Raw genomic sequence first — 25,458 nt, forward strand, 5'->3', positions numbered from 1 at the left:
ACAGTGGTTCTTGACCTTTACACTAGCGCGCGGAACACATACGCTAATCTGCAACCCATCGCGTAACCCCAAATTTACGCTAATTCAGAAACAAAATCAACCACAATCAGACACGGGTGATTATTTCTTGAACGTAATCGATTGCGATTACGATTACTTCTGAATCTCGCGATTGCGATTACGATTACGATTACAGCAAAATATGGAAGTAGTCGATTACGATTACGATTACATTGGAAAAGTAATCACGATTACACGCGATTACATTTATTTTCCATCTTGGAATTTATCTTTGCACACATATTGGAAGACAACATCACGATTGCGATGAAGGGTCTCATGTGAGAACAACTTTCCTTTAAAATGAGACATTATGACGTCACTTGCTGTATACGTCATAATATACCCATTGCTCAACTATATAGCTGACCATTTCACGCACCCAATGATTTACATTCTAGTTAGGGCCGTAAACAAAACTAGCAGTAGGTTGTGGAGAGAGCTCGAAGAGGACACAAAGTTATTTCGTAAATCAACATATATAATTAATACAGTGTTCTCGAGGGATTTAAAATTACCTAACTAGAAAATTCTCTTCGCGCTTCGCAAGTTATTGTCGCTGAATATCTTGATTTTGAAATGCATACTTCTCGGCCTCAAGAAAAAATATTCATAATTTTTAGAAATAGGCATTTCGGTCCCGACCATTACCGTGCCACCACACATCCAAGACAGATGCAGTTTAGGTCAACATGTGACTTCACGATGTGTGCTATCAAAAAAAGACCTTAGCCGAAACTTTGTGTATGTATCCATAGTCCATAACCGCGCCGGGTGGGCGTGACGAATCTTGTCTTGCTCCTTATGACATCCCCACTATATTAATGCCACATGAGCCGCCCGCGGCAAATGCCGAGGAAAATGATGCGCCCGGTGAAGAAATGACAATTTGTGTGTGTGACTCAAAAAAAGATTTGTTTTAGTTTTCTTATAGGTTACTACGTTTGGGTGACTCCAATATCTTTTGACTATGTAGCAGACAGGAGGTCACGAATTGGGCCCACCCGAAGATGCTATACATGTGAATAGCGTTCCCTAAATTTTCGAAGACACCACGTTCCCCAGCTCAACTGGTATATCTGACCACGGGACTGAGAGAGTATCAAAAAAGGGATAGTAATACACGCAATTACCAATATTATAAATGAAATTCAGTCATGAACTTGAAATATTTTTCACACTTGGCACGATTTAAAAACAAACACACAACGCGAATCCACTTCGCATCAAACGTGTCTTCCAGTTGTGGCAAAAAGCCAGGTCGTAAAGAAGGGTCTGGGGAACTTCATTCTGTAGGGGTCCAAGACCAACTTTTCGGGTACGAGGGGCTGTCTAGAAGCGGAGGACTATGGTGTCATTTCCAGATATTGTGTAAAGAATTGCGAAATAATAACTGGTGCCCGTTTGAAGTAGCCCCATATGAGAATAAGAAAGTGAACATAAAATTCTGCCTACAATGCAGATATTGCGGCATCTAACGACTCGGCTATGATCTATATTAGCACTTTAGCAGCTGTTGATTTTTAGTGCTTCGATGCAGAAATCGTCATGTTCAATTTTGACGCGCACAATATTTCATATATTTTTCCGCTGTACGTAAATAGGCCTAATATTCATCAAGCAGCAACAGTCAAACTGCATTCAACTAGGCATAACGAAACATCAATACATACGTTTCTATTCGAAACCAAAGCAAAATTGTGATTATTATCCTGCTGCGAAGCAGTAGCTTCCGAGTGCATAGGTAACCTGATATAAGACATGGAGGGTGTTCTTACAACTTACAACCACACAAATACATGTACAATTGTACATCGAATACTATGTTTGGATAATTCGTAACGCAATGACGAGCAAAGCCAATACTTGTGACATAATAATGGGCGGTGGCATTTGGAAATCCGACGTTTCTGCCATCAATAACCTCGTATAATAATATGGTATTGTTCAGGAAAGTTCACTGTTCCGTTCATGTCATAGTTCTCGTACAAATAAGAAGTAATCGTTCTTTCACAAAGAAATCGATTAGATATGTGAAGTAGTCGATCATGATTACGATTACTTTGGATTTTTTTCGAATATAATCGATTGCGATTACGATTACTTGAAAATGGTGTAATCGTCGTAATCGATTACGATTACTAATCGCAATTACCCCATGTCTGACCACAATACACATCTTACAAGACACTCAGTCGTTCTCAACCTTTTTCAGCTCTCGGACACGTAAAATTTCAAAACAAATCACCTTCAAAAATCAAAATAATCCGTAATACTTGATTTAGCTACGGAATGGAAATGAAGAAAATTGGCCTGGTGTAAATGACCATAGTAGTCGACAAACACCTTCTTGACATTGGGCGTGTTATATGTGGTTCTAAATTGAAGTTTGTGCTAGGCGAATTTCTTTTTAAATCTTCAACTTGATTTTGAATGTTCGGTTTCTTTTGAAATAAATGCGACTTTGTAAATGAGAATTTTGTTTAAAAACGTCTTCTCAGCTTTCGCTGATGCTAAACAATTTGGAGGATTCTTAGAAGAGTCCCGTACAATACTTCCAGCCTTGTGACGCACGCTACGTCCTAAGTAGAACATGAACGCTATTACAAAACCATGCATTCCGTACTCCAAATTTTAGCTAGATCAATTAAAAATTTGCCGTTTCAATTCTCTAATAATAGACAAGCATCCGACCTCTTGCATTTTCTATTGGTATGTGAATTTGTAATACATTTGGCGGACCGGCAAGAAACTTGCCACGGTTCGCGGACCGCTGGTTGAGAACCACTGCTGTAGATGACAGGTGGTGGAAAATAAACTGTGTATCAACAGAGTATTTAAAATAACAAAATTATTACAATATGATTTGCACACAAAACGAAAACAATATAATGAGTATTGATTGCAAATCGATGTGGCTTCTGCCGTTCCCTTTCAAATATCATCTCAGAAATGCGAGGCTCCACACTGTACAGTGTCATGGTATGGTTCGGTTAATACCAATTGCTGAATTCCAAGTGAGCATATAAATATTAAAGATAGAGTTTACACTACAGAAGGATTGGGCTTCTAGTTCTAAATCCATCTCCCCAACTGTAAGCCACTGCACACGGCCCACGAACCCCAAGACTGGTTCAGGGAACACTGTCATAGGGCTAGGCGCAGTCTGGATAACATATTTGGAAGGCGTCAGAAAATCAGAGTGGGAAGCGGTGTCGTGGCGCCACACATTAGGTCGTCGGGAGTTGTGACAATGCAATAGTGCAAGCGTACGCTATGTAAAATACTGAAAATAACGAAACATTGGCATTGCAGGCCGGTGGTCACTGGTTTTGTCCACAAGACTGTTTGTCTGACTTGTGGACCTTCTTCAGGAACCCTATTCCACCAAGACGTGTTACCTTTTGTTAGAAAATGTTTGGAATTCTTGGAAAACGAAGGGCCATCGCAGCCAGTAGCTGTTGGAGAAGCACTTTCTCGGTTCAGGTCGATTTCCCCCAATACCATAATCCTATTAAGTCTTGCCGCAATACTATTCTATTACCCGCAAAGTATGTCGATCGCATTACTGTAATCTCGCTGAGGACGAGGATCTAACCGAATTCTTTATTCAGCAGCAATTTCACGATTAAAAACCGATTGATGATGATGGGATCAAGCTGCTAAGCAGTCTTTAATGATGCGGATACATTTTAGTACATGAATTAATCGGCGGGGGCCACGGGCCTGCTGATGCTTAAGTGGGCTATTTTTCTTGAGGTTGTTTTCAATCTTCAATGTTTACGGTGGACGGTACACGAGGACGCACTTGTACGGTTAAAGAGAAGGAAATATTTCGTTTGAATGATGGAAGTAATGATATACATCAAAGACGCGAATGGCAATAGAATTCTCGACATTGCCAAATAAATTAATGAATTCAGCAATAAAGGTCCTGTTATCACAGTAACGATGACTTGGAATCGATTTTTCCTGTATGGTGTAGGATCACCTTTGGAGCATGCGACGCTCGAGTCTTGTGCAGTTCTGAATTCAAACTATATAGCTAAAACGTTCGTCATAAACATAGACTATTACCGACGCAACATGGCGGCACTTTTGTATCTCTGAATGCCAAATATATAGAACCTCAATTTTAAATCAATACTTCGTGCCTATCTCGCGACTAGGGCTGGAAAAATCGACTACTAGAGTGATTCGATATCGAATTGAGTATTAGGCTTCTAGTCAGGTTTAGTATTCGAGTACCATTCATCATGACACCAACATGTACAATTGTACAGCGTGGATAACTTTGAAAGTTCAAATATCGGGCTGTCATGGGATCGAAAATAGAAAAAATATCAGTTACACTCAGGGTTGTAATGACTCGAGTCGCGATTTTTGATGACTCGAGTCGAGTCGAGTCATTTTACGCATTTGATTTTTTTTGTATTGACTCGACTTGTACTCGAGTCTTTGTGCATGACTTGAACCATGTAACATGACTCGAGACGAGGACGGCCAAGACAGACATTTCATTGTAACTTCGAATAATAGTAAAGTTATCAGTGATTTATCACGTTATTGGTATTTCGCTTATCAGTCTTGATATTTGGTAAATAGGGCCAGAAACTGTTGAGACTGAGGAAAATTACGATATTAGGAATGCGAGCTATTCTATATCACTCGAACAGAGTTGAAAAGAGTGGATTGAACCGGATGGAACTGAAAACTGAAAAGTGAACATAATGGCTTGGACTCTGACTCGAGTCAAAACACTATGACTAGGACTCGACCCTCTACCAGTTGACTTGGAATAGGACTTGACTCGGTGGTGAACTTAAAATGACTCGACTTGACTCGAGTCAAAACTATAAAAGTGAGATTGACTTGTGACTCTGAATCTTGTGATCTGGTTACAACCCTAATTTTATAGCGCTTTGAGAACTGGATGCTGTGTGTCAGTCACTATATCACAAAAATGTCGTTCCGCCAACGTGCGCAGCCTTTGTGCCGAATAATTTGGATGTCATGATGGTTTCAAGGCTTCCACAGCGAGAAGAAGGTATCGGAACTATAATTATATGTAACAAAAAGTAGCTCGCAGTGGTAAGGCGCGTATAATTTCAGTGCTCCAAAAAAAGGGTCTCTTCCTACTTGACTCCAGTCGCTATGACTAATACTCGATCTGGAATCGAGTTGCTGAATCACTGAGCCCAGTACTACAGTCCCGACGCGTATTCGCAAAAGGCCGCGTCCGCTCGCAATAAATAGCTCATTTCGTATACTGTGTTGCCGTGGCGCTTGAAATGTACGCCGACGTTATACGCAAACCTCTGTATTAGCAGTAGAGTCAAGGCTAATGCGATTGAACAGAACTCGGTGAAATTTGTTTCTGATACCGTTATAGGGCTATATATACGGCAGTGTTGGGATGCCCACTTTCGAGTACACTTTTCAGATGACTTGACTTGACTTGGCTGGATTCATTTTGTTAAACTGACTTGACTTGACTTGGCGTCTAAAAAATGTGGATTGACTCGTGACTCGAAGCAAACTATTCGAGTCAATTTCAGGTCATCAAGTCATCGGTGTCGACTAAGTCGCTGCTTATGTACTTGTACGTACATGTTCTGGACACGGTGATATGATGTGTGTAGGCTTGCATTTAAAACAAAGGCATTTTGAGAAGAACTGTGTTTTTTCAAGTTGTATAATTATGCCATAATTGTGTAAATATTTTCGAAAAAAACATGCAGTATGAGCCTACGGACGATTTACACCGGATATAGCCGACGAATACGATAGGGAATGGTTGGAGCCCTCGGAATAGTCGGCTCAACAGCTATGATACCACTTAAATATAGATCATTCGTACGGAATGAAATGTAACCGTAAAAATGCTGCATGCTGACGATGTAGTCCCGGTTAATAATACGTTTGGTCCTGTATCACAGGGGTTGGAAGCCTATTTCGTCAAACGAGGTATATTTACCCTATATTTTCAATTGTCAATGTTAATCGGCTATGACGTCACAATTGAATATTCGTGACGTCATTGCTTAAAACATGTTTTAAACAAGGCCTTGTGGCAAACATCTTTGTTTTAAATAGATTTTAGTTTTAGAGACAACCCTAGATATCCGTGAGCAATGCTCACTGAGCATTCAGTCATTCAAGGATTGCGCAAGTCTGGTGTTACTGAACCTCCGTCGCTAAGTAGCGAAGAAATTGACCGCAAACGTAGTGATTAGAGTAGAGCTCACGTGTAGAGTAGTATAGTATTCTATCTATAGCAGTGTCTTTCTGCTCACTACTGCTCTTGACGAACATTCTTGCATAATTTAAAGCGGGCTGATATTAGTCTATATACATTTCTATTACTCGTCAGTAATTAGTAATGGCTCACATTGCATGGATTGGATGTGTAGGTGGATTGTGTACTGCATCTGATCAATTTGTTTCAATTTTCAAGGATTTCATATTGTATCATCTATTTGGCGGATACTGATCGACATGGACTGGTAGTTGCATGTATGTGTGAGCCATGCAATGAAAGTTGATGGTGTAATTATCTCGATATTAATTTCTCGATTCATAATATTTAATAATAGGTCATCAATTTGTACTTCAATCATGTTGCAAAAATACAATGGCTTATTGAATCATGTATCGAACTTCAAAAATTCGACATGGCTTTGTGACGTGACTCGTGACTGGACTCGAATTGACTCGAATCACCTTTGAAATCGAGTGACTTTACTTGACTCGAGTAAAAAAGTGAAATGACTCGAATTGACTTGTGACTCGATCAATATCAATATCCACAAAAACAACTAGGGATGGTGTGAACGTGAGGAATTTGGTGTTTCACGTTCAAAAACGAACCTTGGTATGTTCTGCACTGTGAACCTATTTCATATATTACAATTTTCACTTCATTATAACATCTTTGGTTGAAATTTATCGCATTCCAACTGCGGGCCACTATATGCATGGCGCTTGCAGCATAAAAATAAATCAAAACTATACGAGCATGCACCTTGCACCAATCTCAAAGATTCTACCTGCTTTGTTACAAAAGTTTGCTAGAAATATCCAACTTTCCGTTTGTGAATATTTGGTGACTCTCTGCTGTGAGCTTGACCCTCAATCACACGGCACCAAGAGCAAAATACACTATATGTCTGATGTAAAAAATCTAGCTGGCGTATGGGGTCAATCTTGATTTCATATGTTTATTGTATCATAAAAACCAAATCCTTGCGATTGGGGTATTGGCTACTTGTTAATAGGGTAATATCGGTAGCAAGTATAGAAACCCTTTTTACACTCTGCTCAATATCAACGTAGCAATACTCATACGCCGAATACATGTCCGGTCTGGTCTGGTTAAGCCGAAAGCTTATATTCCCTTGCAAGTCCTCGTCGAAATTGTTGGCACGCGGCGGGGGACATTGATTTTATGGGATTATTTTAATATTTGATCGCCCCAGTTGATACATTTGGCGACGTTTAAAACGTCAACATATAATTCAGCATTGTGGCATTATGTGGCCCGAGTCGTCGCTATAGGTATCGTGTACAATAACATTAATATATAAGCTATGACTTTACTGAAATGTAGGGTTGGAATTATCAATACGACGCCACGTGACTTCATGAGGTTCACGCTTGCGTTCACACAGAACCTTTCAAAAAGGTTCACGTTCACACGAAGCCGAACCTTTCGGAGGTTCACACCATCCCCAACAATATCCCGCAAGCCTCAGAAATCTAAAACATTGGAAATTCATGGTCAGTAAAAATCATACTATATCATGCGCCGCATCCTTTTCTAACATGAAAAATTCATGTTACTTTCGGAGTTTCGTTGTCATATTGTACACGTACATCACAGAATAAAGGTACGTGGGAAAGTCCTGCACAAAATACAGCAACCGACATGTATGTGTTCCTTCTGCACTACACGCCTAATTAATTATGCGAAAACAAATTGCTGTAGCCGGCGAGGAAACACTTCAACTGATCAGGCAAAATGTTAACTGCCCAGTGACCACCCACTCGAGAATCGTTCGGCCGTCCCGTGGATTACTGCGATATCGTATTACAAATAAAGCTCACTAGAATACCCGATGCACTGGGTAACGGACAAAGCCAGTAATCGTATTGTCATCCCGCAGCTGAGCATTTATATTGGAGTGATGTGTCAATTAAAGAAGCCTACACGGCGATGATATCATTTAGTGTGTGTTCCCACACCTTTTCGAGTGCCCATTGCTTGTTAGCTACAATATTGCTTGGTATCGTTACCAAGTGGACCGTGTCTGAAATCGTGAATGCGTACATGTGATTTTCATCCCATGTTAGTCACGGATGCATTCTGTCGTAACGGTTACCTTACGATAATAATTACCTGTATTTTTCATTTTTGAATCTCACATTTTTTATAATGATGTTCAAACGTAACATATGCGTCGCCATTGAAAAATCTGCATTCCGCCATCTCGCTGTTCATGCCCATTGGCAGATTGCGCAGTGTCCAGCGACCAGTGGACACCGTCCACAGACCCGGAGCTTATTAATAAAAAATTAATTGTACTTCGCTGTAGTATGCAAATAGTTCCCATCAATGCTCACGGGAAGGGTCTCCGTTACGACCATATAGTATATAATTACATTTCGTTCAACTTCGAAGCAAAATGCTTCTCATTTACTATTTTGATGTAAATTTTCGTTTCTTAATCCGAATATATTTGAATGCACGAAGTATCAGATAAAAATACTAATAGACATACACTGTCCCATCTTAGGAGACAGGGCCGTTCTTTGACTACTAATATACCGTGACCTCTCAGGTGCTATTTAATATATCATATCGTTAGACTAGCATTGGAGAGTTTGTTGCAGCATTGATCTTTCGGAATGAGTGTCACGAAGGCACATTTTGCAATAATGACAATAGCCGCGACCCATTTAGGTCTGGGATACACATTATTTGATACTTTTCAGGGCTACTGAAATACTTTTGAATCATAGCGATTGCAAATTCTCCTACAGTAGAGTATATGATCACATTATATTTCCATTTCAGTTGCATCAAGAACTACTTTGACCTCATATATACATATTACATATGCACTGCGGGTGATAGTCAAGCATATATTTTGTGGTGGGAATCGCTGGCACATTGACGAGCTCACTTTTAAGTCCTCTCACTACGCAGCTTAAAATTCAATTTTAGTAAATCACTATAAATACCTATTCGTTTTCGAATTATTTGCAGCCAAACACGTAAACTGCTATTTAGAGATGGAGTTTTGACAATAAGACGACAGATGTATATAGTTAAAGCAGTAAATCACCGCTAATATACCTGTAAAGTTTCCAATTTCTCTTTTGACCGGATCAATTTGTAGTGGCGGAGAAACCGAACTCCACTTTATATCCGGGTTCAAATCGGATCTCTTTATATTACATTCTAGCGAGTCCCCGGCATCCCATATAGAATTACGCCAGCTGACTCTATAGGATTAGAGATTGTTTCGCTGTATCGGTGGCCAACTACTTTGGAGGTTAATATACTATAACAAAGACTGAAATCGGGCCAGGATTAGAACAATTAGTTGCGGTTTGTGTCCCGTCGCCCGTGCTATCAATACCACGTTAATTGGCGAAAATTAAGAAAATGACAGTTTTCTGCTGGAACAAATGGGCAGCGCGTCGATGGCCCGGTACCGCCTGATGCAAGCACAATTTATCGTCAGGATTACATGATAAAATTATTTGGACCAAGAGCACCCACAATTCCAAAAAATATATACTCAAATCAGGTTGAAGGAAAATCCTGACTCAGATCTATAGTAGGCGTATGTTTAAAAAACCTTTTTGCTTCTAAATCACACTAATAAATAAGGTTGAATAGGCTTATTCTTAGGGTTTTTGTGAAATCCTGCAACGTTCTGGTTCGTGTGAACGCGAAACTTTATGAAAAGTTCTATGTTAACGCGAACGTGAACACGAACATATGACGTCATATCACTAATTTCAACCTCACATTTCCGTAACGTAATATATTAATGTACGGTACATGGTACGCAGCGACGACTCAAGCCACATGATACCACAATGCTCAAGTACATGCTGACCTTTTAACAGAGGTGGTCAAAGTAGTCAAGAAAGCTACTTAAGTAGAAGTAGAAGTATCGACGAAAAAATCTACTCAAGTACGAGTAGAAGTAATTCTTCCATAAGCAACTTGAAACTATTTGAAGTACAAGTAGAATTGACTGACTTTAAATCTACTCAAGTAAGTAAGTAGTTGTGAAAAAGATCGCAATTCGTTCGCAGAGATTGTCAAAAGGTGCAAATTGAGCTATGCGAAAGGTGCCGAGCTTGATTCATATTGATGCATACCAGGAGGTATTCAATTTTCGACAGCATAAGCATTCGTCCGCATCATGGAATGAATATGATAGTATTGATATGGCAATGCGATACCAATCCTCTGTTTAATCGAACTGCATGTTATTATTATAGGGTCAGTCGTTTAATCGAAGAGCAATACGGAGAAGTTGTATAGGATACGGTGTAAACCAGCGGTTCTAAACCTTTTTGTCTTCGCGGACCCCTTTTGGCCCATCACGGACCCCCGCGGACCCCCTCAAGTTTCCGTTCAAAATTATCGCAATTATCGTGCAAACGTCATCTATCCTGTGCGAATATTAATTGTAGGCTAGTGATAAGCAGATATAAAATGAGTTTTCTTGAAAATAACATCACGCTGCCTGTAGAAATTATGCAGACTTTCGAATCAAATTTTGCAGCTATATTTACTGTCTCGTAAATCCGCGTCTTCGATTTGATATGAACTCGTGCCTAAAATCCATTTCCACAAAGATAGGCGGTGGCGAATGTAATATTAACGCGTAACGTAACGCTTGCGACGACGGTTTTGATGTGAGTTTTTAATGAACATATCACTTCCAGCCTAGTCATTTCTATATAACATCTCATCTTCATGTTATTTTGTGGTTATATCACAGTATAAGATGGATTTCGTGGCGTGGTTTCAATTCCTTCGTGGGGACAGATTAGGAAAAACTTTCCAGAATTTATATTTCAAACGATTGTTTACTAATTTGCTGAGACTGACAACTGCAAATCCCAAAGGTTTCGCAAACATGTCTATATCACCTTGCTTGAACTTGCTATCTCCAACATTTCAGTTTTCCACAGTCCCCAGTAAAACATCGGCAGACTATTGGCAATTTGACAATTAAAATGAGTTTGCACAGTTTGATATTCCATCTCAGACGACCATTTTAAGATGTTTTAGCAATGATGACGCGAAACTGTCTCGTGCTTTCCCTAATTTAAGGAAATATAAATTAGGATTTCCGTCATTTTACAAATTTATAGGTCTCGCGGACACCCTGAAAATGCTTCGCGGACCACCGGTTGATAGCCACTGGTGTAAACACTTTGCGCGATTAGTAAACGTGAATAAAAAATATGGTGGATCGTTAAAATGCCATGTTGTGTAGCTTTATTTCCGGACATTAAAGGCATTATTACACTTGCTTTTATACTTCAACATGTATGCTATCCAGACGGAAGAACTGATATTAATTAGAGCTCAAAGTATATGATACTGGGAATTGAAAGTGAAATATAAATACTACTTCTAAAAGCGGAAAATGTATTGCATGTTTTAGTCTAGAAAGTTTCGAAGGTGCTATACTAAAACAGCTCTAAAACTAAAAAAAAGTCAGACTCCACTTTTCCAGATTAGGACACGCCATGGACATGCTAGATTACGATATGACAAGTAAATGCTAGATTGCGAAACATCAGTTTCAAACGTTATTATGAGCCATATATAGGGGAGACCTGGGGTAATTGTAACACTTTTTGTATTTTCCAACATTACGTGTTTTTCTCGTGGAAATTTCACTTCCAAAGTTTTCTATAAAGAAGCCAACAACTCGATAGTTGATATGAAAAGTAAGTTGGAACTCAATCAACAATCAATCATGGAAATTTTGGGTCGCAAAAATCGCTGCTCAAATGTTACAATCGCCCCGTACCCAGGGGCAATTGTACCACCCTTGCGGGGCAATTGTAACAGTGTTATTTATAACTAAACACAAACTAAATGAACAACGAAAACGGTAGCACAAATTGTAATATTGCATGAAACTAACGGAAGAGACGTTTGAACGCTTCCAGGCTACGCCCCATCGCATTGATGGCACCTGAATGCAATATCACCCTTCGTGTCTTGTTCAAGCTTAAAGTGTACAAGAGACACATTCATTCCATCGTCTCCCTACACATATTCGGCCTCTTCCACCAAGGTTCTGTTGTTCAGCGGGCATAACGGGTTGGTCATTCGGTCACCTGCGAAGGTGCGAAACCGACCTGGCTAACATATCTTCGTTGAATGGGCCGATGATAGTATAGTAAAACGAGCACGCAACATAGTGTGGCGTCAAAGCTATAATGACATTTATCTGTGCTGTAGAAAATTAACATAAATTGTTCACATCAAACATCAAAATGTAAGTGGGCCATGATCAAAGTCAGAGGACGAGAATTAAGCCATGAGTATTGAAGTTCGACACACCAAAAGTCGATCAGCATGAGAAAGGGTGGTTGAATCACGAAAATAACCGAACCGTCCGATTCACTTCACCACTATTGTATGGCCGTTTCGACAGATCATCATGTTAGAATTGGTATCGCAAGGCAGTATCTGTTCTGGTGAACTTCTGGCTGTTGCGAGATTATTCTGCAGTAGATGAATGGTAGTACCAACATATGAACAAAGACATTCAGAATTGATAACATATTGTAACGGGGCAAAAGTAACAGAGTGTTACGATTGCCCCTGACACGCTCGATCATGATTAGTGTCTCAGTATGGTACCTTCCCGGCGATGCAAGTCCTATTCTTTCCATCACCACGCTAGACTAGAGTAACATTGTTCCAGCTACACATATTACGTTGTAACTACTTGAGGTACTATTCGTCTAGACAAATTATTCCAGACCAGAAAAACTTTACTCAAGGGTCAAAAATTTCGTTTTTTGCAAATTATTCCGGGGTTTCGCATCGTAGCTCAACGTAACTCCAGGTATAATAGGAGAGATAACTACTGCATGCGCACTTAAAATATCAAGCTGATTTCTACTAGCGGTGAGGTCGATTGTTACATTTGCCCCTAGTTACATTTGTCCCCGGTCTCCCCTACTCTGATGAATTATGTCATATGGGCGAAGGGCGACAATGTGGTGTGAGCGGAACCACACCAACCCGCTGCTACCTGAATTATATTCACCGATACTTTCGTGAAATCATACTGGTTACACTGTATCCACTGAGCGCGAGGCGCGACGAAAATTCTGGGCTTTTCTCAACTTTTATGAAAATTACATGTTGATACTCCTTGAAAACAGCCCCGAAATTCCTCAGGCTATCTTCCTGATTGGAGGAATAAACTACTTCTACTTGACAAACTGAAAATAGCGAAACGTAGTAAGTAGATCACAAAATATTACGAAGTAGAAGTAGCAAAAACTACTTGAGCACTTCGAACAGACCACCTCTGCCTTTTAAACATCACCAAATGTATCAACAGGCACAATCAAATGCTATAATAATTCCATAAAATCAATGCCTTCCTTCGCATTGCCACCAATTTCGATAAGGACTAGCAAGGTGATATATAAGCTTACGCCGTAACGGTCTAGGATACACCGGACATGTATTCTTGAGGCAGAGTCAGACTATTGCTACACTGATATTGATTAGAGTGAAAAAAAACAGTTTCTATACTTGCGACAGATATTACCTCAAAAATAATTTACAGCCTATGCACCTCAATCAGAGTGATTTGTTTTTTTTTTATCAGAGGTTTGATAGTCTATGAAAGTCGAAAGTGCGAAAATAGTGGAAATGTGCCAAACTCAAAACTCCGGTGCCAACCAACATGAAATTGAGTCAAAATCCCGAAATCGGGCTCCAGAATTCGCAATTTTGCAACACTGCGCTCGAGATGCGTAGAGAGAGACGTAGAGTTTATCACCATCGGTGACTCAACCTCAATCATTATGATATCATCATTACCCTCGCCGCGTCAATTAAATTTTATACTACATTATCACTGAACGGTACACAAAGCATTGAAGGCAATGGCTTTTACAGTTTGATCGAGATGCATCGCATACGGAGTCAAACACCTGTAAAATTCACTGCCATCATTTCGTACGTTTTCTCTACAAACACAACACACTAATTTTTCTGTTGATGGTAAACAGGGTCGAAATTGCGTCATAGGCTTTGGCGCGGGTTATGCGTCGAGATAACCTCGTCGGCGCATGATGGAATTACGGGCCTTCTTAGCCACGATATATTATTTTAGGGGGTACTTATTTTTAGGTAAAGCACACGTTCAAGAATATAGCTATAGCTTATTTTAGACTTCGCCAAATATGGCCCTTCGTCTCGAAGACCTACCGCCGAGAGAAAGTATCAGTGACGCTACAAAGTTTTCCAACGTTAATGAATGATATTCTGTAGATGAAGATTACTTGATGTAATCATACAGACGTATATTATCATTGAATCTGGAAGTTTGCAACTGCAAGATAATTATGAGGTTTTTCCACTGCAAATCCAGCAACTGAATAGTATATTCATATCGAAATGAACCCGAATATTTTCGGCTGACACTCGTCAGGGGTAATCGTCAGCAACTATTAGAGCCGAGTGACGAGTGTCAGCTGAAAATATCCGGGTTCATTTCAATATGAATATACTATTCAATTGCATATTGAAGTTCTGTACCTCCAAGAAGCTCTTTAAATCCAGCAACGTGGAAAATCCTATTGAATGCAAATCCAGCCTTATACATGGATTTGACATTTGGTCAAGATGGTGGTCAAGTATTACTTCCACGGATCTCTTTACATTTCCTTTTGAGATAAACCATCAAATAATCGCAGTAGACTCGCAGTAACTATGTTTCTTAAATTTTTTAACTTCGATTAGGTGGGTCAGGATCTCAGTCTCACCCACGCTTTAGCTCCGCATGATTTAACATTAATATATACGCGGCTATGTTTGATTGGCATATGATGTTTCGTACTGACCACATAATTGTCAGACTCCATGGGTAGCCGAAAATTCATTTTTAACATTCAAAGGTCTATTGTTAATAATACGCATTGCATTAGCATGGTATCAATGCGTTGAAAACGATTTCAAAGGCTTCTCCAAGTCGGTTTCAGACCTTCCTTCCTATATTTTCATTGCTACGCAATATTATGGTGTTGGGTCGGATAAAATTGTTAATAATAAACTGATTCGAATTAGTCAAAATAACATCAAGAAAGTTCTGCGTACTGAGAGAGGGGTAACAGCAATGGGTTATATAGCGCGCGCATCTGCTTACAAAAGGATTAAAATATCCTTATTGTTTCAACATAAAAGCAATACTAATTCATCCATGGAGACTAACTACATATAAGGTTGGATATTTGTGTTTGAGCTATGCAACGTACGATATACTCGTTGGACAAGTAATCATACGAAGCGGATTAGGCCATTACACCGCCTCGTACTCCCGTTTACAATAGAGAAGTGAAATTATGGAAAAAGATAATCCGGGTCAAACTTTCCAAAAATTGGGAAACGTGAAGCATGAAGGCTCGGTGCTATAAACGTTTGGCGGATAATTAGGAATCGCGTAAGCGTTGATCCTTTTAATCCCTAAGGCATCGTTCATACAACGCTGTCAGCGCTGACGCTTTAGAGAAGCTAGAAAACTAAAAATAGTCGAATATACGTAATATCAACGTCAGAACATCTTCCAATTGGTAATTCAAGGCTTTTGTTGATATTTCTTCGCGCACATCCGGACTCGTGAAGTGGATGACACATTTGACGTTGGATATCGTCGCGCGACAATGGCGAACGTGTTAGCTTGACATAAAGTAATCATCCTGATTCCCGAAGCACCTGAATGTTCTTAAACGGCGTTGCGCTGAAAAACGGAATGAGAAATGCGACAGGCGACAATCGATCACTCTGATCTATGCTCCCAATGAAGAATCAGCTTAAGATCAAAGCGAAATTTATAGTAACTATTAAATTCAGGCTCCACAATGACTGGCAACGAAGCCCTTGTATCAATGACATGCGGTTGATCAATTAATTTGTGTTGCTGATGAAATTAATTAGCTTGTATTGCAAAAGACATTCGTTATTATACGCAACATAACATGATAATAAAAATAATGGCATGTGGTTCTATGTGATAACGTAGCATATCGTAAAGTATAGCTGTTGTATGTCTCATTGTGAGTAAATTCCTGAAAATATTTGTGTTGCAGCCGTGGATCATACCACTGCGCTATCTCGCCACCAGACCGCGAAAAGATTTGCGCCCATACGTAGACAAGACCATCTTAGGATTGCGGTCATTCAACTTCATACCACGAATACAGGATTCTCATTTGTAATGCTAGAACTATAATTCGAATTCTCTGATTTATAAATGCGTCCTGTTACTTACCCGCTCAAATTAATTCACTTCATATCAATATAACATCATGAACACTGCCTATATAATTTGGATTGTGAATTAAAGCTATCACCGCCGTACATGGGATGATGAAAGTTTCCCCGAAAGGCTTACCGCAACTATACTATTTGAAACAGTGAGGTGAGAAAAATGACGTCATTCCGGATAGACACCAGCGTCTAAAATTTGTCCTGAGTATACACCACGACAGCAATTAGTGGCGCCATTCATTATTCACAGTTCTTCGCAAAAGAGATTTACGGAGATATAGTGTAGTAGCAAGAATATTGCCGCAGGAAGCCGACATGCCACATGTACTAACATAAGAATAAAGATAACATAACATAAGATAAAATATATGCGGAAACTAGAAGTTGTCAAGTTTATGTATCAGTTCCATTGCGGTCACTCGCGATATCGATGTGAATAGTAAGCAGATATCAAAATGTAGATTAGTCCGGAGTTCACCGGAAATGGACATGGACAGTTTAACATTTGGAGCCCAGTTAGTTAATTACGACTATGCCCTGGAATGCGGCCGTAGGCTACATTAGCAATCGAAATGCGGCAGTGAAGAGCAAAAAGGTTGCCCACCCCTGTTATAAACTCATACTGATATAATAAATGGTGATAGTTTACGGTTCTGGAATTCCGGTAAAGACAATCATCTGCAATTATATACCAACGCACTTGCACTGCAGCTATGTCAATCATGTTTTTCCTCCCGACTGTGGCAATATTAAAAAGTAAGTGACGTACATTGTGCAGCTTTGTGTAATTGTGTATATATCACACATTTCAGCGGTCACCTTCCCCGTAACCGCAATGATATCCAACGCTTCCCTCATAATCCATAAATTATCGCTTTCAAAACTGTTCCAAACCCCATGTGATATCGGTAAGACGGGGTAAACCTTAGGGATTACGTTTGCGGAGATTGTGCGTATGCAATTTCGGATCGGCCGAATCTGGCAACTCTATTGGGGGTTTAATACCGGCCATAATACGGGGGAGAGAGTAGAAACTCGACGAGTCACCTTACACGCGCCCCGGAGAGAAAAAAATGATTTTACTTCAGCTATACGAGTCTTACCCAAGCGAAAAATTGCCCCAATAAAAGGGTCTGCTGTCGACGTAATCACTAGTTGTATTCTCGGCAATTGCGGTAGGCATATATCCTTGATACATAAGAGAAGCGGTCTAGCTCTGCATCTTGATATACAGTGGACGCGGAATAGTAGCAACTTGGGATTAACCTCTGCCTTATGGTAGCTATGAATCAAGCCGTTCCTGACACTTCATCATACATAAAGGTATGACGGGTATCCGTGTAATATCCATGAACCTTTTTACGATAGCCCTGGATTTCAGTTTAATATGCAATCAAATCGTTAAGATTTTGACAATGTCACTCCAATTGACAATGCTATTTATAAATGATCATAAATCCATATACTTGGTTATTGCAATTCTGATTATGGAAACTTTACATGCGGACAAGCAATGCTTTACAGTGTGTTTTGTAATGTGAAACAATGACGCTCACATTGTACGTTTTTGGTTTCATTATATCGCTCACGAATACGAAATTGTGACTTCTCTGTTTGCATTGTGACACGATATCATGGAGCAATATATGTGTCAGCGATTCGCCGTTACATAATCGCACTTATGCGCCATCCATATTCATCGAATCACCTGGCGTCGAATGATCAAAGTCGATTCACAAGCGCACCGTAACGTTCGCGATGCTGCTCGCACGTTCGGTTTAATAAAATTCGCGACATCGATTCAGTCGTTTGAAGTGCGTATGTGTTTCTCTTTAGGAAGCCCTGTCTATAGTAGGAGAAGACAATTCGTTTTTTGACAATCGCAGCGGTGACATATCATTGAAACCAGCTGCGATGATACACGCAACCAGCAACCCGCATGTTACCAACAACAGCGTTTATACCGTGCTGTCATCGAGTGATTTAACCTGCTCTGTGACGGAAAGCGTTCCGTATTCCACGCCGAATTTTCCTTCCACGCCTTCCAGTGGATATTTCGGCAGCGATACGGAATATCAAACAAGGTACAAATCTCATTCAATTTGTCGCGTTGTTAAAAACAGTAACAATATCCCTTTTACAGCCCGTTTCCTTCCACCGAGAGCTGGTCTTGCGAGCAAATCGCGAAGCCCGGCCATGCGTCGATATACGATGACTTCCACGAGGTAGTAACATACGCTGGGCTATGTATTCGTATATTAAAGTGTAGCTTTCTGGAAGAGTGTAGTCATCACGCAGCTTGCGTATTGCCTATCGTATTCCGACTGTGTTTAAGGTATAAACAAAAAGGAGGGTAACGCAAGGCTTGGAATTCCAATAGTGTTTAAAAGTTCGCATGCAAATTAAAGCGAAAATCTACTATGGAGATACTTCATTATTACTAATTATTCCTCAGCATTTGACGGATCAGTCCGGCCGGATTGAGTATTTGAAGAATTGATCTGTAATCATTAAACATATATTTTGAATGCAATGTAAATAGCATTCATTTCGATCCCAAAAATTGATACACCAATATAGTTCGTAAAAGACGATGCCCGTTATATGAAAAGATCTTTATTACAAATGTATTATGGTTATCTTTTAAATACCATCGTAAATGGAATTGGTAACGACTCAGAAAATGTAGCTACCAATATAATTTGTAAAATTCGATGTATTTGTATGGAAACAGTGACTCTATATCAACGTTGTACGCAGGGAGATATTGATGCACCATAACTCTGTTCATTTGTTGTCTAGGATACGCCAAACCCTCCGCTATGGAGCACGTACATTCCCAGCAGCGGGCAAGAGGTATTCTGCTCCGCCCAGGGCGACAGGCAAGACGTGAAGCAAGAGAAGCAAGAGAAATTCGACCTTCACGCCTCAAATATATCCCCGCCGATGAATCAAATACTGGATAACGCGGGCCGTTACAGCTGCGATGAAAAGTCGCAAATTCTCGTACCAGCTGGTAAGTATTAAAGGGGCACTGCACTCAAAAAATGATGTGGTCTCAAATTGAAGAGCAGAACGAAAAAAAAATTTTGGCCGCAGCCGTTTTCTTCAGAACGCCACCGTAATGGAGCTGCAATTTATTGAAATTTCCAGAGTTGCAGCAGTCGCGGCTCCGGATAATCTCTTAACCCGTTACATGGCACGACGACTTCATCGTCGCACTTGCTCGACGCGATTACGCAGAGGACGAACTTTAGATAGTTGTCAGCCGATGTCCTGAAGCAAATATGTCTAACAAATATCATGTGTCTGTATCTTCCGCAAGACCACTACTCCAAAGGTTGTGCACTGTGCAGTCAATAATACATCTTGAAAATGACAGCTGTATCTGCATCAATATACAACTGTAACGGCATCTCAGTATCATTCAACTGGCAAATACTATAGAGTCGTGACAAGCTCCAGACACAAATCCTCATGACCTAACACCGTACGTTGAGCGCCGCCTTGGTGTGCAAGACATGAGTCATTCATAACATCGACTGACAACTATCTAAAGTTCGTCCTCTGCGTAATCGCGTCGAGCAAGTGCGACGATGAAGTCATCGTGCCATGTAACGGGTTAAGAGATTATCCGGAGCCGCGACTGCTGCAACTCTGGAAATTTCAATAAATTGCAGCTCCATTACGGTGGCGTTCTGAAGAAAACGGTTGCGGCCAAAATTTTTTTTTCGTTCTGCTCTTCAAATTGAGACCACATCATTTTTTGAGTGCAGTGCCCCTTTAAGTGTGATTTAGGGTAAAATGGCTGATGTCCGTGCTAAAGATTTTTATTCACGGCATCACGCGCAATTCACGAGCTCTATTGTTACATAACTCTGTAAACGCGGCGTATATAAATGATTCGTCCGCCTTTTCGACGACAGATCCGATGCTTTGGTCGACTTTTCACGTTTCGAAGTGGCTGGAATGGATGGTGAAAGAGTACGGCCTACACTACGTGGACTACGATAAGTTCGTAGAGATAGCCGGTCCGAAATTATGCCGCATGACGATCGAAGACCTCACACACTACACGACGAGGTACAACAGCGAAGTTCTGGTGCAGCACCTGAAATTTCTCAAGCAAGGTAAAGATTTTTAGTGACAACCGCAATGCCTCGAGAATTACTGACAGACTTGAAAGTTACAGCCGCGATTCAGAGACTTAACATGGCGCGCTCTGATAGTTACGTGAGCAACACGCCGTTAACGTTTGAAGGTAATTGAATTGCAAGCGGCAATGCTTACAATGATTCTTACAAGCCGATGCATATTTAGACTACAGAGCGATTTACAAAGGTACAGACGTCAACCGAGAAAAATTCGATTTACAAGGTAGATATCTACAAGTATTTTCCATATACAATTGAATAATACATTAATATCGGAATAAATCCGCATATTTTCGGCTGACACTCGTCAGGGGTATTCGTTAGCAACTAGTACAGAATTGGAAGTCATATTGTATACAGATTACCAGAAAATATTCGGGTTCATTCATGGCCTACTAGTAGGCCATGGTTCATTTCAATGTTAATATACTATTCCAAACTAATGAAGTTACATATTTGAATGCTGATGTGTTGATGCGTTTATCGAAATTTCCTTTCATTCCGATACGTAACCTACGCTGCGTACATTCAAATATGTAACTTCGTTAGTTTGAATAGTATATTAACGTTGAAATGAACCATGGCCTACTAGTAGGCCATGAATGAACCCGACTATTTTCTGGTAATCTGTATACAATGTTCTTTCCAATTCTGTACTAGTTGCTAACGAATACCCCTGACGAGTGTCAGTCGAAAATATTCGGGTTTATTTCAATATGAATATAAAATTCAATTGTATATTGAAGTTCTTTACCTACAAGAAGCTATTCGAGTATTTTCCTATAATACAAGTGTAGGCTATATAATGCGCATTGTATTCTTTCAGAAACGTACAACATATTGGGCCCGCTGTGCAGTCGTCTCAGTAAACAAGGTACCGTACATCAACAATATATTTCAGTATTCATGTTATAATTCTGATCACTTGATCGCGTAGGTGGCGGTCAAATCCAGCTGTGGCAGTTCCTTTTGGAGTTGCTGAGCGACTCGCTCAACTCCAGCTGCATCACGTGGGAAGGCACGGGCGGAGAATTTAAAATGGTGGACCCCGACGAAGTCGCGAGAAGGTGGGGAGAAAGAAAGAGCAAACCCAACATGAACTACGACAAACTAAGCCGAGCTTTGCGGTAAGTGAAAAATTCATTTCTCGCTGAATTGTTGATGTAAATACACCACCTGGTGGGTTTATCAGAAACAATATGATTTAGGCGTCACTGTATAGTAGGCCTACGAATCTCATTCTCGACATTCACTCGGCGATGGACGGATATCATTCATGAGGAATAGGGAAATCGATACATTTTGGTGGTTTCCAAATACCAATACATGTGACGCAAATCAAACTTGGGCCTGCTGATAATCGATTTGGGTCGCTTATTTTCAGGCATATTGTATTTGAAGCGACAAAATAACAATAAATATAATTAAGAACTTGAAGAGACCACAAAATCGGAAGTATATGCATCATGGCCCGTCGTCTAATGACGTTATTAAGTGCTCAAACTCATTTTGCAATTTGCTCACTGAAAATTTTACGATTAATTTCTTAAGTTTTAGATTTTCACCAATCTGAATTATTATTTTAAACGCGTCGCCTTAGAGACGGGAATTACTGTTGGAACCACCACGCTTTTAACAAGTTAACTTCCTATTACATAATACCAAGGCACATGATGCATCGTAATCACCACTCAGCCTAAATAAATTTGTCACGAATATTTCGTTCTTCATTGTCATAACCGCATCGATTTACTCCTTTCAGATATTACTACGATAAAAACATCATGTCCAAGACGCACGGCAAGCGGTATGCTTACAAATTCAACTTCCAAGGCCTTGCACAAGCCATACAGACTACGAATAGCACCGACAAGTACGGATATTCATATGCGCCGGTATGTGCTGATTTGTGATATTATCTTTGACTTCGAAAGCTTATCGCTTACATTCCGACTACAGCCGAAGCTGCCGTCCTACGCAGAGTCAGTTGGGGTTTATACCAACGGAATATCGGAAGAGACGTGCAAGTTTACGACACAATCTACATGCGACGTATTTTCGACACCGAACAGTTCTTATATTGAGCAGGGATCTCCACCATCAACTATCTGGCAAAGTAATACTGCCTCGTCCACTGAATTAGCCAGCTCTGAATCACAAGGCTACGCGGTTTACACGAAGCCTCACCAAATAACGAGCTATGAAGGCAATATGGAGTCGCATACCGGTACTGCGAACTGCTACCAAAGACCAATGGCATACGGAAATACGGATTTTGCGTTGTCGAATTCACAAATGTGGGGACAAATCAACATGGTGCCCGAAAATAAGATATCACATCCTGGCTCCGGTCTCTATACAAATACAGATCTACGCGCATCTTGGGATGTGTCGAACACTTATGTAGGTTGATTGAGCGTAATCGAACACGGTGGGACATATGCGAACATCACTGTTTCTAAAATTAACGGAATTTAAATGAATATCTTGCTTCGCTGCAGATGAGAACGCAATAAGGTGTGAGGCTACAGCTAGTGCTTTAAAACTATTTGTTTTAAAGACAACAAAATAACCAGTCAATGTACTCCTAACAATTTATATATCGTACATTGTGATGCAATGATTTCATTCGCTGTTCTGTCGCTGTACATGACACAAACCAATCGCTGCAGAACGCACCCAAGCTGCCAGGAAAAAGATACATTTGACTTGTTGAGTGGTCTAACTTTCTAACGCGCTATGTCACGTAGACACGTTGACTCGATTTTCGACTTTGCTTTGATTCCAATCATCAGACTTAATTAATATTGTATTTATGCCACATTTTACAGTTTAAGTTATCGTTCGCTTCTTTGCTATATTTTATCATTTGACCACTGTATTGGAAAAAAAGACGTCGAATTGTGAATTGATGCTCAATTCATGTTTATTTTGTACTTCGTTGATTATTTAACTTTTATGAATTGTTGATTCAATATATTTTTGCTTGAAACATGTCTTGGTCTCTACAGTGTTCGTCTAGATACATTTACTTTATTCAGGCGCAGGGATTATAACTTTAATCGTATAGGATTCTGTCATGCGTGATGTCGCTACTTATAGTATCATATTCTAAGGACGCCGTATAGAGAACCCTAGTGCTGGCATGATGATGATTCACAATGAATATTTTAGTGTGAAATGTGCCATGACAAAGGTTTACGCGACTAATACCTGTTAGAAATCTCGAAAACTTGATAAATATTCTTCTGCTACACGGATGCAAACACTAGGGTTGTTTCTGTTCTTCATAGACATATCATCGAACTATATGTATGGCACTGTGGACTATATGATGACCCGAACTTCTATCGGTTATTCATCAAGACGCTTATGTTCAAGTGAGTGCAGAATTTGTGAAGTACCAGGATTATGTGATATCCTCCAGTTCACCCTGATCGAACAATGTCACAACACTCCGTAATGTAATTCTACGTGTCGGTTTGACATAGTCTCAGTTAGTGTCATTTTGTTTTATCGAGTTGTCTTGTGAAGTGCCGAGCATTTATGTCTTTCATGGTCTTTTGGTTGACGAGGCAGGCGGACCGGGTGGGCACAGTTTCCATCTGAAACTGGCTTGCAATCTGCAGCATTATTTCGCGAGAACGGCTGCTTATCTGCTAATATGTCCCTGAAATAGCGTAGCATAAGACGGAATGAGACACATTGCTGATCTGTAGGGCGATTTTTTCGACATGTCAAAAAAGTCAAAATTGGGTCAAAATTGTAGCGTAATGTCAAATGATTTACAAAGTCAAAATTTTTTTGCAACCTGCATTTCGTTTGTATCATAGATTTTGCAGTTACGGTGAACTTATCGTCTGACATTTTACAGCTTGTAGCCTACTTTATAGGCGTACCACTGTAGACGGCTCATTGTGAATCACAAACATTCAAATGAAACAAATATGTTGACATGGGGTTATGCTCAACGTAAGGGATATCTAGATACCGTACCGAAATATCCTAATTAAAGCAAGACTGCGTGGGCGTTGCATGATTCTTAGATCAAAAAGCGCATTACGAAAAATCGTGATTTAGACACCATTGTCAGAATGAAGCAACACGGCGTGTCACCAGCAGTGTACGCACAACTTCAGTGTTGGCAGCCCAAACTGCTGCTGTTGAACGTTCTTTCTGCATTCTTGGCGAGCTACTTAGTAAGGACAAACACTTTCCACTAGCGAATGTAGGAAAGTATCTTTCGTTGTACTACAACAAATTCAAATTATTTCCACCATAATAGGTGATGTAGCTACTGGAATTCTTCATACAGCCAGATTGCGTTAAAATAAAGATTTTTCATGTAAAATCTGTCAATTTTTGAGTCAAAAAAGATTTTTCAGGCCACACAACTTCGTAAGGACTGACAGTTCAAACCAGAAATGAAAATAACATTAACATTATATGGGAAAACACCTAATTCGCATACGTTAGATAAAAATTTGGTCAAAATACCGTTTTTTGGTAAAAAAAATGTCCAAATTTTGATTTTTTAGGTCAAAATCTTCTGTATTTTAGGTAAAAAAATCGCCCTAGTGATCATTATTGATGTAAACTTAGCGTTCCCCTTATAAGGATCGGGAAATTGGGAGTTTATATTTCAAGCCTATCAGTTTGCGACCCAATAGGACAAAATGCGTA

The 25,458-nt window shown here is 40.0% G+C and overlaps 1 protein-coding gene and 1 long non-coding RNA gene across 2 annotated transcripts in view; both read left to right on the forward strand.

Moving 5' to 3' along the window:
* The window catches only part of LOC145449874 (uncharacterized), a 157,283-nt gene that overhangs the window by 54,431 nt on the left and 77,394 nt on the right, over nt 1–25,458 (forward strand). The gene's annotated exons all lie outside the window — the stretch shown is intronic.
* On the forward strand, nt 17,766–23,769 carry LOC145450794 (uncharacterized). Its single transcript, XM_080329300.1, has 11 exons — nt 17,766–17,944; nt 18,458–18,705; nt 18,765–18,846; nt 19,424–19,637; nt 20,548–20,751; nt 20,814–20,882; nt 20,942–20,998; nt 21,602–21,649; nt 21,713–21,902; nt 22,538–22,670; nt 22,735–23,769. Exons 1-11 carry the CDS (start codon nt 17,897–17,899, stop codon nt 23,185–23,187), a joined length of 1,746 nt encoding a protein of 581 aa, XP_080185426.1. The 5' UTR covers nt 17,766–17,896; the 3' UTR covers nt 23,188–23,769.

Source organism: Botryllus schlosseri, chromosome 11, assembly GCF_051294905.1.
Source record: "Botryllus schlosseri isolate E-star chromosome 11, Bs_hap1, whole genome shotgun sequence".
Classification (NCBI taxonomy): domain Eukaryota; kingdom Metazoa; phylum Chordata; class Ascidiacea; order Stolidobranchia; family Styelidae; genus Botryllus; species Botryllus schlosseri.

Coding starts and splice junctions, on each gene's coding strand:
- LOC145450794 (XM_080329300.1), top strand. CDS start 17,897: ATGGTAGCTATGAATCAAGCCGTTCCTGACACTTCATCATACATAAAG. Junction 18,706..18,764: donor GATACGGAATATCAAACAAG/GTACAAATCTCA, acceptor TCCCTTTTACAG/CCCGTTTCCTTCCACCGAGA. Junction 20,999..21,601: donor AGAAAAATTCGATTTACAAG/GTAGATATCTAC, acceptor GTATTCTTTCAG/AAACGTACAACATATTGGGC.